Raw genomic sequence first — 14,245 nt, forward strand, 5'->3', positions numbered from 1 at the left:
AACTGACATTTGGCCCCAATCTTTATTCTGATGCCACATTTCTGGGCTTCAAACTCTTCTGTGCTTGCCTTTGGAGATGGGGGGAGGGCTAACTACGTTATGCTTGGTGCTAGGAGTTTCGAGATAGTACAGAACACCACTTCAGCCCTCGAAGAATTAGCCGTCTAGTTGAGGGAATCAGAAAAATGCACAGATAGCAATAAAAAAAGTTCCTTTAGAAACCCTCATGTCACAAAGAAACCAGTCCCCATTTAGAGGCTGTTCTGTTTGAAAGACGACATTCTCTCAGTTCTGGGGTACAGGCAGGTTGCCCAGGTGCTTGCTGGATTTTTCCAACTTGGCTTGTCAAGGCTACCAAGAATCCTGGCAGAGGCTGAGAGGAAGAGAGCTGCTCAGGCTTAGTGGTCCACCACAAGGCTAGTTATATCATCCCTTCAAGGATAGAGGGCTTTCTCTGGGGAGATGAGGGGGGTTCTTCTCTAATGCTATCAACTTGAGCCTTCATTGGTTATGTTCCTTCCACTTTCAGCCATGGCGGGGTGAGTAGGATCCACTCCCATTTACAAACAGCTTTTTATGCATTTGACTTCAGTCTCTCCCTTTACTAGAATGAGGATTATTGGTACCTCCTCCACTTTCTCAAGAATCAAAAACAAAGACAGAGAAAAGGCTATTAGATTTGATTACCTTGAGGACAACAGTCTCAGTAATTTGATAGGGTAAGAAGCCAGATTGCAAGGGATCAAGTCACTAAGCATTTGGGGGGGGGTGCTTTGGATATGGAGTGTAGAGTCAGGAAAATTCAAATTCAGCCTCAGATACTTACTAGTTGACCCTGGGCAAGTCACTTACTTCTGTTTGCCTCAGTTTCCTCATTTGTAAAATGAATTGGAGAGAGAATGGCAAACCACCTCGGTATTTTCACCAGGAAAACCCCAAATCAGGTCTCATAAAGTCAGACATGATTGAAAAAACTAAACAGCAACATTTGCTAGGCACTGTACTAGTCTCTGGAGCTAGCAATAACAAAAAAGGCAAAAATGTCCTGCCCTCAAGAAACTTATATTCTAAAGAGAGTGACAACATGAAAAGAACATTGAAGTAGCTATATCTGGGCAAGATTACACACACACATGTGTGCATATGCATACATATACACACATGAATATTTATATGTATGTATAGATTTATTTGCATGTCGATTCTCATAAAGATTTTGTCAAAATGGGGAAAGGCAATTGTCGCTGTTTTCTTAGTCATTTCTGAGTAGTGGTGATACTTGTGATTTTCCTCATAATATTGGTTCTGCTTCCTTCTTCCTGTATTGTGAGACTCTCCACTCCCTCCAAAGTGTGCAGAACCCAAAGCCCTCCCGAAGGGCGCCTCGGTCTAGTCAGACATGATTGAACTGATCACATGGCTTGTCTTCTTCGGTGCCTTTTCTATTTCTTCCTACAGCTCCTTGGATGGAGAGGTCAGAGTTCAATGCAGAGGTTCCTCTGCCATTGTCAGAGAGCTTTCTTAGACTCATCTTGGCAGATCATTTCCATTTTTTGTCTGTTGGATTCTTTCTTATTTCATTCCCATTCTTAGATTTTCTCAGGGTACTCTGGCTTCACAGGTTCCTTACAAAGCTTTCTGGGTTCTGGCATTTTAAGACAGTACTACACTAGCATTTTGCTTGTTTCATTATTTCTTCTTCTTCTTCTTCTTCTTCTTCTTCTTCTTCTTCTTCTTCTTCTTCTTCTTCTTCTTCTTCTTCTTCTTCTTCTTCTTCTTCTTCTTCTTCGGTTTTTGCAAGGCAAATGGGGTTAAGTGGCTTGCCCAAGGCCACACAGCTAGGTAATTATTAAGTGTCTGAGGTCGGATTTGAACTCAGATCCTCCTGACTCCAGGGCCAGTGCTCTATCCACTGTGCCACCTAGCCACCCCGTTTCATTTCTTCTTGAAGGAAACTCTAACTTTGGAGTTTTATGTTGAAAGGCGTTCAGATGTTGAGTGGAAACTGCAACTTTCTCTGCAATGAGAACTCAACTGAGCGACAAGTCTCTGTTTTCCAGAAGAGATGGACATTCACAACATTGCTTTGCTACTTTCTGTGTCTAGGAACACTTCCTCTTCTTGATCCTCAGCTTTCCTCTCTGTAAACTGGGAAGGTTGTTGATACTCTCAGTGATCTTTTTCATCTTTGAATGCTAAATGACACGAAGCATGGGGTTAAAAGACCATGAAGGTCATAGAAGGAAAACCAGAACATAGATTCTTGGAGAGTAAGATGGGATGTCCAATTATCCATTTTTGGTTTTACACTTGGACAAATAACCAAGAAATCAGTTGAGGCTTGTGATAGCTGAAGGTATATGGGAGATAATTGTGATACTCATTAGTCCTTCTAATAACCATCCACATTGCATAAACACGAGTCGGATTGGACAGAATTTTACTGGTTATTTTTCTGTTCACAGGACTTGGCTAGTAATAGCCAAATAGAAAAGAACTGAGGACTCAATATGATCTGGTGCTGATGCCATTACTTTATTGGCTTGATGCAAGTACCCAGATTTGCATTATAAAGTAGCAAAGGAGTATCAAACAAACTGTTCCTCTCTGAGAAAGGGGAGCTGTACTTAGGTTTTGAAGAGAGGCAGAGATTTTGTCTACAGAAAACTTTTTGCTGTGAGCTGCAGAGAGGTCATCAAGAGTCTAAAGCCTCTTTAAGATATTTGCCTGAGTCTGGGACAGCTGCCCCAGTTAGACTTTCTACTGCATTGAGGCAAATATCGCACTAGGAGTAGATGGTTTTTCCTCAGCAACAGGAGGTCTGACAAGAGGGATGACATAGGTCATAGATTTGCAGCAGACAGGCACGCAGCTGAGGGCAGGCACTGTGTTACTTTTGTCTTGAGATACTACACATTTGCCACTATCCATGGCAGACAAGAGGCTTTCTTTCTTTCTTTCTTTCTTTCTTTCTTTCTTTCTTTCTTGATGTATTTTAAAATCTTTAAACAAATCCAAAATTAGGGGAAAAACATTGTCATGTGTGCAGGAAAACATGAGAGGATTAGTAATATAAAGCAATGAATTTGAATTTCAGGAAAGTATAATAAATGCTACACACATATTCAGAAATAGCTATATATTTGGTTTATGCATATCTCTCATTTTTATAGGACTTTCTCAAAGCAAAAATAACTTCCTTACTCCTCTACCCTGTGCTCCTATTCCTTAACCTAGTTCCCTTTCAAGAATCCCTCCTTTACTCACCCTTCTATCCCCCTGCCTACTGATATACACATCCTTCTATATATATTGTCTATACTCTCTTGTCCTATAACTTATTACCCTCCCTATCCTCTCCTCTTATTTCTTTCTGAATTTAAAAGGTTTTTAAAGATACACACACACACACACACACACACACACACACACACATGCAAACACACTTCCCTTTTCCAATGAGAGTTGATTTCCAGAACTGCCAACTCTCCTTCCCCACCTAATTACCCTGTGTCAATTCTTCTCACATATCGCTTATATAAGATGATAACTCTTTTTTAAAAATCTTTTCCTTCCATTCTGACTTCCTTCTCTGTTTCTGTACACAGAGGGATCCTTTGGAACTGGTCAGTTCTAGAGATCTCAACCAGCTCATAATCAACCCCAGCATAGTTTGGGGCTTTATTGTCCTGGTGATGCTGATAGTGAATTGTCTGGCCAATAGTTGAGAAAAAGGGTTCTGGATGCTACCTGAATACTGTACATACAAAGACTACCTGCTAAGGGTACCTGTCTAGGTGAGCTCCTATGTGCCATGACTTCCCTGCTATGAGTCAGGTCTTCCAACATGGTCATTCTTGCACATGTGCCTGGTATCCATGGACCAGAAGGAAAAAGGAAGCATCCAAACCAAGACAACATTTTCTGATCATTCTCTTCATGGCACTTTCATGGTGTAGTGAGTGGTAGTACTCAGCCTGAGGCTCCAGAGCAGATACTGGGACAGAATGTATTGGAAGTCCTGCCCTTGAAATGGACACAATGAGATCAGAATTATAAAGCAGAGTTCTAAGGGAAGAGAATCATAGTTGGGTGGAAAAACTGATGGGCAGTCATGGAACACAATTTGAGTTGGAGAGGGGTGGATCAGGGCCTGTTAAGCATGACCATGGTAAAATATGTGTCTGGTGTGGTGGTCATTCAGTGACTATTTCATGTAACCTCCTACTCTACTCAGATGTCCTCTGTGGTTCTTGTGCCTTCCCCCGTACCCCACTGTAATGGGTTCAGGATAAGGAAATAGAGCAAGTAAAAGTCCAGGAAGGTGAATTGATGTAGTTTATTGCTGGGTGGGTCCCTGCATGGAGCCATCCCTGCACACATTGGTCCTAGAGAGAGACTGAGATCTGGCAGCAATGCCAGGATGGTGCAGGCTGAGCTGGGTCATTGGGGAAACAGGAGCCAAGACCAAGGTTAGTCATGATTTATAGGAGTATTGGGGGACACCCCTCCTATACCTGGAGTAGGTGAGGTGGTCACTTGGACAGAATGCTTTGGCAGGGGGTGATGTCAGTCAATTGCTCAGGCTGTTGTTTGTGAACAAATGGCAAGTTGGTAGGATTTAAGAAGAACAAGTGTCCTGGGGTCAACAGCAAGACTTTTGGCCACAGGTGATAGTACAGCAGGCGGGTTTGCAGCAGACGGGCTGGCAGAGGAGGGACACACTGGAGGTGGGGCGGCAACAGGTGGTGGCTGGGCAAGAGGGAGCACAGCAGCAAGAGGAGGAGGATGTGGTAGTGCAGCAAGAGGGTTTGCAGGAGAGGGGCACACAGCAGGGAGTTGGACCACACATGGGCTGGCAGAGGAAGGAGATGCAGGAGGCTGGGGGACAGCAACTGGGCTGGCAACAGCTGGAGTCTGGACAACAGGCTGTGGTCACACAGCAGCTGGGCTTGCAGCACACAGGCAGGGCCAGGCAGCAGCTGGGCTGGCAGCAGAGTGGGGAGCAGCAACAGGACTGCACCACACAGGGAGAGGCAGCACAGCTGGGCACTTGACAGCAGGACTTCTGGCAGCAGGAAGATCCACACTCAGAGGACTGGCAGCAAGACTGCTGGCAGCAGGCTGGGGAGCAGGAGGAGGTGCAGGTGGCCTGGCAGGGGCTGGGTCCACAGGTTGATTGGCAGGAGGTGGACAGGCAGCAGACTGGGCGGCACACGAGGGTCAGGCAGGAGGCTGGCTGGCAGCAGGGGGCTGGGCAGCAGGAGGGCTCGCAGCAGGTGGGTTCACAGCAGCTCTCTGGGCAGTCGTCCAGCTGCCAGGACGAGCCCATGCAGGAACTGGGCAAGTAGACGTTGTTGCCACAGCTTACATCACTGGAGCAGACTGAAGCGGCTGAGGCTGCGGGCATGCAGGGCCTGGAAAAGCAGGTGTCTGCCATGGTGGGAACAGCTCTGTGTGTGTGTGTGTGGGGGGGAAGGTGTAGGGCTGGGTGTGAAGGTAGCACAGCCTGGTGGTCTCTTATATCCCTCTGGCAGGAGGATGTGCCAAGGGGAGCCTGAGCCTTCTTCCTTGTTGTTATGTAGGGCTGCTTCCCTCAGAGCCCATCATTAGGTGACGGTGCTGTTGTCCAGGAGATGACAAGAAATTCATAAATATCCTTCTTTTGCCTTCAATTTCCATCCTTTAGTAAACATCTAGGGCCCTGTTCCTGACCAGACACAGGGCTTCCAGTGGCAGAAGGGAAAGCTGGTGGGTCCAGCTTATCACCTGAGCAGAGACAAAACGTTTCAGGAAGATTTCAGGAGAATAGTTTTCTTGTAGAAGGTCCAAACTGGAAAGTCCTGGAGTTCGGTGGAGAATGGGGGAAGGGCATTCTGAACTTTCCCACTAGCTTGAGGAGACAGGGAGTATCATGTTGGGAGACTAGCAGGCTCATCTGGTCAAAGGCACCATTGCAAAAAGCAGCATTGTCCAGGAGGTCTGGAGAGCAAGAGGAGAGATTTGGCAGGGCTGAGAATGGTCAATAACAAAGGAGTTTGTGTTCTGTCTGACAACAGATCCTTGGGCCATTAAGGGAGGGGATCAGACTGGAGCTTTTGAATGGTCATTTGGCAGTTTCCTCAGAGGAGGAGCCAAAATCATGACCCTAACTGTGTGAATGTTCGGGACCCTCCCTACTTTCCAGCCTCTTTCCATGCTGCTTCCTTTGTCACGGTGAGTCTCGGCTGGTTTTATTTGTTGGCTGGTGGCTGCTCTTCACTCCTTAAGAGACCTAAATGACATCAGTTTGTTGGAGTTGAGTTACAATGTATCCTGCTTTGGCTGAAGACCAATGGGAGCTAGGAAAGCTCTACCACAGGCCGAGCAACAATAGGCCATGTGAACTTGAGGGTGGGATTCTCTGAATTTGCTCTTCTTGCCTTTCTTTTGAGCTTCTCCATGCTCTGCTCTGATGCCTCTCTGATGAGGGCATACCATGCTGGGCAGTCCTGTGCCAGTATTTCTTATATCACTCAATCAATTCCAGAGTTTGTTAGAAGAACCTAGAGAGTGTCCTTCTTCTGATCCTCATGTGAGTTCTCCAGAAAATAGTCTCTTAGTCAATTTTACTATTGGCATTTGAACAGCATGGGCAGCCTATCAGAGGTATATTCTCTATAGTAGAGTTTAAATGGCAGTTTAACTTGAGAAAGGACATCAGTGTCTGGTATCTTCTGCCAGGTACCTTCAGAATGCTCCTAAGACTTCAAATGGAAAAGATTCAGTTTCCTGTCATGGCACTGGTAGATTGTCCAGATTTCACAGGCATGTACCACTGAAGTCAGGACAGTGGCTCTGCAGACCTTCAGTTTGGTAATCAGCTTAATACTTGTTCTCTACCACTCTTATCTTTGGAGCCTCCTTAACACTCTACTAATTCTGAATATGTGTGACAACAATATTATCAATGTGTACATCTTTGGAAAGTACGTTTCCAAAATATTCATTATTCAGTATTCAAAACTTCTCCATTTGCCTTAATGAATTGGTATCTCAGAGTTGTTTTCATTTGCATTTCTCTAATAAAAGTGATTTAAAGCATTTTTTCAAATGACTATGGCTTCATTGTCTTCATCTGAAAACTGCTTGTTCATATCCTTTGACCATTGATTAATTAGTATGTATTTAGTATACTATTGCATTCTTGTTTTGTTTTTTGATTTTTACAAGGCAGTGGGATTAACTTGAGAAAGTCTAAGGTCACACAGCCAAGTAAGTATTGTCTGTGGGCAGATTTGAACTCAGGGCCTCCTGACTCTAAGGACAGTGCTCTATCCACTGTACCATTTAGCTGCCCCATAATATTGTACTCTTATAAATTTGACTCTGTATATTTTAGAAATGAGGCCTTTAGCAAAAAATACTGGTTATAAATATTATATCCCAGCTTTCTATTTTACTTTTTTTTTTTTTTAGTTTTTCTGTTGTAAGGTAAATGAGGTTAAGTGGCTTGCCCAAGTGTCTGAGGTCAGATTTGAACCCAGGTACTCCTGACTCCGTGGCTGGTACTCTATCTACTGTACCACCTAGCCACCCCTCTATTTTCCTTCTAATCTTGGTTGCATTGACTTTGTTTGTGCAAAAACTTTGCAATTTAATGTAATCAGAATTATCCATTTTGCATTTCCTAATGTTCTCTATCTCATTTGATCATAAAAGTTTCTCCTACCCATAGATTCATAGACAAATGAATCCTTGCCCTTTTATTTGGTATGATATCACCATTTATGTCAAAATCACATACCCAATTAGACTATCTTGGTAAAGGCTATGAGATGTTGATATATACCTACTTTCTATCACACTGTTTTCTGTTTTTCCCAGCAGTTTTGTCAGATGGTGATTTCTTTTCTTAGAATCTGGAATCTTTGAGTATATTAAACAGTATAACATTATAGTTATTTGTTACTGTTTCTTTTGTATCTAATCTATTCCACTGGTCCACCACTCTTTCTTAGCCAATGTCAAATAGTTTTGATAATTGACAGTTGATAAAATATTTTACTTCTAGGCTCCCTTTCTTTGCATTTTTTTCTTAATTCCTCCATATTCTTGACCTTTTGTTCTTCCAGATGAATTTTGATATTTTTTTTCTAGCTCTAAAAAACAATTTCTTGGTACACTAAGTAGACTGATTTATGTAGAATTGTCATTTTTATTTGATTACCTTGGGCTATCCATGAGCAATTGTTAGTTTTCCAACTGTTTAGATCTGACTTTATTTGTATGAAGTGTTATGTAATTGTATTCATATGGTCCACATGTTTTTCTTGACAGATAAACTCCCAAATAGTTTATATTACTTACAATTATTTTGAGTGAAATTTCTTTCTATCTCTTCCTGCTGGACTTTGTTGGTAATATATAGAAATGCTGATGGTTTATATGGATTTATTTTATATCCTGAAACTTTGCTAAAGTTGTTAATTGTTTAAATAGATTTTTAGTTGATTCTCTAGGATTCTCCAAGTATACCATCATATCATCTGCAAAGAGTGCATGTTTTGTTTCCTCAGTGAATTTTCTAATTTCTTTAAGTTCTTTTTCTTCTTATTGCTAAAGCTAATCCCCTCCCTTCTTTCCTTATACTGTATTAGGTACTTTGTGTCTCTTCATGTGATATGATTTACCATATTCTGCCTCCCCCTTCTTCTCCCAGTATAAAAATTTTTCATGCCTTAATTGTTTTTTAAAATTATCACATCAAAATCAAGTTATACCCAGACCTTCTATCCAAGTATACACCTTCTAGCTGTACTAATCAAAATATAGTTCTCAAGAGTCAGTCCATGTAGGGATGTAAATAATTTGATGTTATTGAATAATATTTTTTTCTTCTTGTTTACCTTTTATGCTTCTCTCGAGTCATATTTGAAGAGCAAATTTTCTGTTCAACTCTGGTCTTGTTATCAAGCAAGTTTGAAATTGCCCTATTTTGTTGATTGTCCACCTTTTCTACTGAACAATAATGCTTCATTTTGTTGCATAGTTGATTCTTTGGCTGTAATCCAATCTCCTTTGCATTCTTGAATATCATATTCCAGAGCCTCTGGTCCTTTAATATTGAAGTTACTAGATCCTGTGTAATCCTGACTGCTCCTTGGTTTTTGAATTGTTGCTTTCTGCTTGCTTGTGGTATTTTCTCCTTGAGCTGATAAGTCAGGAATTTGACAACAATATTCCTTGGAGTTTTAATTTTGGAATTTTTTCAGGAGATGATCAATGAATTCTTTCTAGGACATTTTATCCTCTTGTTCCAAGTATTAGGTCAATTTTCCTTGATAATTTCCTGAACTACATTGCCCAGGCTTTTTTTTTTATCATGGTTTTCAGATAGTCCAACAAAGCTTAAATTATCTCCCTTATATCTACTTTCCAATTCAGTTGTTTTTCTTATGAGATACTTTACATTTTCTCCTATTTTTCCAGTCTGTTAATTTTGTTTAATGGATTCTTGATATTTAATACCTTCCACTTGCCCAATTCTAATTTTTAAGGATTTATTTTCTTCAATTAGTTTTTGTATCTCCTTTTCCATTTAGCCAATACTAATTTTAAGGTATTGTTTCTTCATCAGTTTCCGTTCTTCCTTTTCTAAGCTGTTGACTCTTTTTTTTACATAACTCTTCTGATTAACTCTCATTTATTTTCCTATTTTTTCCTACCTCTCCTACTTGATTCATTTTTGAACTCTTCCAGGAGGACTTTTTTGAACTTGAGACCATATCTAATCCCCTTTTAGGCTTCATATACAGGCACTTTATGACCCTCTTCTGAGGTAGTATTTTGATCTTCCCTGTTACTGTAGTAGCTTTCTATGATTATGACTTTTTGTTTTTTTGTTCATTTTATAAGTTGGGCTCTACTCCTGGTGCACAGACAGAACAGTCCAAGCTTCTTAGACTGGGGCTAGGTGTCTGGTCACTGATTTTCTGTACTGGGTCCTCAGGTGCTGTTGACTTGCTCCCTTTGTAAGAGTAGCTGGGCCTAGTCCCACCTGGTGTTCTGGGGCTTGCAATATGCCTCCTGCATGGGGCATTAAGGGCAAATTAACAATACCTCACTGGTACTGGGCTGCATTCCCCTTTTACCCAAGTGAGATAGACCTTTCCTGAATTCCTTTTAAGTTATCCCCAGATTGAGAAAATTGTTTCATTTTCTCTTTTTGTGGGCTCTGTGGTTCCAGAGGCTTCACTTAAAAGTTGTTTCAGAGGGAAACTGGGAAAAGCTCAGGGAACTTCCTGGCTTCTCTTGGCTATCTTGGCTCTGCCCCCTTTGGGGGAGTTGGGAGCGGAAAGCTTTCTTGATGTTAATTGTAAGGCCCAAATTAGCACAAACAGCAGAAAATGCATCTATATTCTGCTGTGTGTCAACTTTAGTGTCTATACGACATGTCATCTCCTACATCATTACCTTTTTTCCAGACATTCCCCACTTCCTTTCACACCTCTGCCTCTGTGGGCCCCTAGCTTTCTCTGAGACAGACTTCTGTGTCACATTTAACAGGAAGTCTTTCCTGATCCCTATAGATTCTAGTTCCCCCTGTCCCCTGAAATGCCTTTGTTTCTCCTCGCCATCTTCATCCTTGTTCCTCTGATAGGATGCATGCTCCCTGAGGGTAGTCCCTGTGCCACTGTTTTCCTTAGATATTACACACTTGCCACAATTCCTGGAAGACAGTAGGATTTCCTGAATGCTTTTGCAGGGTCACCTCTTTTAACTGTCTGTGGATCCCATGGGCTCTGGCCTTCCCAGGAGTCCCTCTGACTTTCTAGGACTGCAGAGGTTCCCATGTCCCAATTGGGAGGGGGGCGACTCTGATCCCTGAGTCAGGATTTCCTCAAACACAGAAGCAACTGCTACTCCCCCATCTCTCTGACCTTTTCCATATTCCACTCTGGGTGACAGAACAAGAAGCTTCCATCTCCCTGACTGATGTCCCTCCACATCCCTGAAGATAGTTGTTGAGTCCTCAAAGAGCCTTCTCCCAAAGTCTGATTTCCTCCCAATTTGGGTCTGTCTCGCTCTCCTGGGGAGCAGACAGCGGGGCAGCCTCACTTAAACATGTGGCCCTGAACAAAGAACCACTGCCCCTTTCTAAGACCGGGTGACAAGAGTGTTCTTGTGCCCTTGTGAGGACACTGATTTTCACAAGCTAGAAAGTAGCAGTCACCATTAAGGGTGGGGGACAAGACTGTGTGTGTGAATGTACACATGTTCATGTGTAGGAGTCCTCGATCAGTGGGGCTTGTCCCCCTCCAAGGGGGTCTCTCCTGATGGAAGGTAGCATCTCCTTCCCCTTCTGACGTTTTTCTCTGTTTCTGCACAGAGAAGTCACCTTTGGAACTTGTCAAGGTCCTGAGATACCATTCAGCTCATGATCAGCTCCATCATGGTTTGGGGCTTTATTGTCCTGCTGATGCTGACAGTGAGTTGTCTGGGAGAGTAGAGGGTCTTGGGGACTGCCTGGGTGCTGGGAATGCAGAAACTGCCTGCAAAGGGTACCTCTCCACGTGGGCTGCCATGACTTCCCTGTGGTGAGTCAGACCCTCCAACTTGGTCATTCTTGTCCATGTGCCTGGTATCCTCACTCTGGATCAGGAGGAGTAAGGAGGCCTCCAAATCAAGAGAGCATTTTCTGGCCATTCTTCACAAGCCACTCTCCTGATGTACTCAAGACTGAGGCTCCAGAGAAGATGTTGGGCAGAAGTGTATTGGGTGACCTGCCACTGAATTGGACATAATGAGATCAGATTTATAAACCGGGGAAGACTTCTAAGGGAAGAGAATCATAGACAGGTGAGCAGACTGATAGGCATGCATGATGCGCATGTGTGGGTTGGAGAGGGATGGGTCAGGGTTAGCTCAACCATGGTGACAGGTGTGCATGCTATCATGGTCATTCAATGACTATCTCATGTGACATTCTGGTCTACCCAACTGTCCTCTGTGGTCCTTGTGTCTTCCCTACTACCCCATTGTAATGGGTACAGAATAAGGAAAAGGAGCAAGTGAGAGTCCAGGAAAGTGACTTGATGCAGTTTATTGCCAGGTGGGTCCCTGAAGGAGAAAATACCTGCATACATTGATCCTAGACAGAGACTGAGATCTGGTGGCAGTGCCAGGATGGTGAAGGTTGAGCTGGATCAAAGTGGAAACAGGAACTAAGGTAGGGGTCAGCCATGGTTTGGAGAAACTTTGTGGGAGATGTCGTCTGTGCTAGGGCAGGTCACTTGGACCTTGGTGGACCGAATACCTTTGGGGTTATGTTGGGCAGTTGTTCAGCCTGGTGTTTGTGGATGGACCCAAGAGGCTGACAAGCAGTCTGGTAGGGTTTGAGAGGAACAACTGGACAGTGTTCAACAGCAAGACTTCTGACCACAGGTGGTAGTGCAGCAGGCGGGTTTGCAGCAGACGGGCCGGCAGAGGAGGGACACACTGGAGGTGGGGCGGCAGCAGGCGGTGGCTGGACAGCAGGAGGGGGCACGGCAGCAAGAGGAGGAGGACGTGGTGGTGCAGCAAGAGGGTTTGCAGGAGAGGGGCACACAGCAGGGGGTTGGACCACACACGGGTCGACAGAGGAGGGAGATGCAGGAGGCTGGGCGGCAGCAACTGGGCTGGCAGCAGCTGGAGACTGGACAACAGGCTGTGGTCACACAGCAGCTGGGCTTGCAGCACACGGGCAGGGCCAGGCAGCAGCTGGGCTGGCAGCAGAGTGGGGCACAGCAGCAGGACTGTCCCACACAGGGAGAGGCAGAACAGCTGGGGGCTTGGCAGCAGGAAGATCTACAGCCAGAGGACTGGCAGCAAGACTGCTGGCAGCAGGCTGGGGAGCAGGAGGAGGTGCAGGTGGCCTGGCAAGGGCTGGGTTCACAGGATTGCTGGCAAGGGGTAGGCGGGCAGCAGACTGGGTGGCACACAAGGGTCAGGCAGGAGGCTGGCTGGCAGCAGGGGGCCGGGCAGCAGGAGGGCCCACAGCAGCTCGGTTCACAGCAGCTCTCTGGGCAGTCGTCCAGCTGCCAGGACGAGCCCATGCAGGAACTGGGCAAGCAGACATTGCTGCCACAGCTCACATCACTGGAGCAGACCGAGGTGGCTGAGGCTGTGGGCATGCAGGGCCTGGAAAAGCAGGTGTGTGCCATGGTGGGAGCAGCTGTGTGTGGGGGGGTTAGGGTGTGAGGGAAGGTGTGGGACTGGTGTGACGGTGGCACAGCCTGGTGGGCTCTTATATCCCTCTGCCAGGAGGATGTGTCAAGGGGAGCCCTAGCTTTCTTCCTTGTTATTGTGTAGGGCTGCTTCTCTCAGAGCCCATCATTAAGTGAGGGTGCCATTGTCCAGATGGCAAGTGGTCCATAAACAGCCTCCATTTGGCTTCAATTTCCATCCATTAATAAGCATCTCTGCCCCCCCCTGCTCCTGGCCAGTCACAGGCCTGAACATCCAAGGACAGAAGGGAAGGCTCTTTTCAAGAAATTGCAGGGTGATGTCAGAGGAGATGAATACTGACAAGTGGGATCAGGGAGGCTTCCTGTATAAGGTCCGAACGGGGAGATCCTGGATCTGGAAGAAGGGTGGGGGAGAGGCCTTCTGAGCTTTCCCAGCTGCTTGGGGAGACAGGGCTCATCATGTTTGGGACCAGTGCCACCAAGTAGCATTGTCCAGGAGCTTTGGGGAGCAGGGTTTGTAACAACAAAGACGTTTGTGTTCTCTGTGACAGCAGATCCTTGGGCCTTAAGTGATGTGTTAGACCAGAGCTTTTGGATCCTCATTGTGTCTCCTTCCGCAGAGAAGGAGACAAAAAAGTCACCTCTACAAAGTCAAAAGCCAAGGATCAGATGAAAACATATGGGGGAGGGGGGTCATCTCAGAAAAGAAATTAAAAGCCAGCATAAAGTCGACACTGTCCCATTTTAAATTTTTGTTGCTATTTGGTTCAGTGTGATGCTTAGGCATGTGTTAGAGGCCCCTCTCCTCTTTGAATTAGAAACCCTGATGTAGAGCGTGCATTGGAAAGAGAAAAGATGGAGACTGCCTAGAGCAACTACTTTGTTATTCCACCTGGTGTGAGTGTTATCAGGGCAATTGGAGTATGCCTGGAGAAGAGGGAATGGCAGAGAGACAGAGAAGAGACACAGAGAGTCAGAGTCAGACAGAGACAGAGACCAAGAAGACAAAGAGAATCAGAGAGAAAGAGACTGATAAA

At 44.8% G+C, this 14,245-nt stretch overlaps 2 protein-coding genes across 2 annotated transcripts; both read right to left on the minus strand.

Annotated features, from left to right (window-relative positions):
• Positions 1–4,645: 4,645 nt before the first annotated feature.
• On the minus strand, positions 4,646–5,440 carry LOC141489175 (uncharacterized). The gene has a single exon (XM_074189954.1). The coding sequence runs from the start codon at positions 5,438–5,440 to the stop codon at positions 4,646–4,648; it is 795 nt and encodes a 264-aa protein (XP_074046055.1).
• Positions 5,441–12,401: 6,961 nt separating this feature from the next.
• Positions 12,402–13,184, minus strand: LOC141489176 (uncharacterized). The gene has a single exon (XM_074189956.1). The coding sequence runs from the start codon at positions 13,182–13,184 to the stop codon at positions 12,402–12,404; it is 783 nt and encodes a 260-aa protein (XP_074046057.1).
• Positions 13,185–14,245: the final 1,061 nt, after the last annotated feature.

The sequence above is a fragment of the Macrotis lagotis genome, chromosome 5 (assembly GCF_037893015.1).
Source record: "Macrotis lagotis isolate mMagLag1 chromosome 5, bilby.v1.9.chrom.fasta, whole genome shotgun sequence".
In the NCBI taxonomy this organism is placed as follows: Eukaryota; Metazoa; Chordata; class Mammalia; order Peramelemorphia; family Peramelidae; genus Macrotis; species Macrotis lagotis.

Excerpts from the sequence above, each read along its gene's own strand:
- LOC141489175 (XM_074189954.1), bottom strand. The coding sequence starts at position 5,440 with ATGGCAGACACCTGCTTTTCCAGGCCCTGCATGCCCGCAGCCTCAGCC.
- LOC141489176 (XM_074189956.1), bottom strand. The coding sequence starts at position 13,184 with ATGGCACACACCTGCTTTTCCAGGCCCTGCATGCCCACAGCCTCAGCC.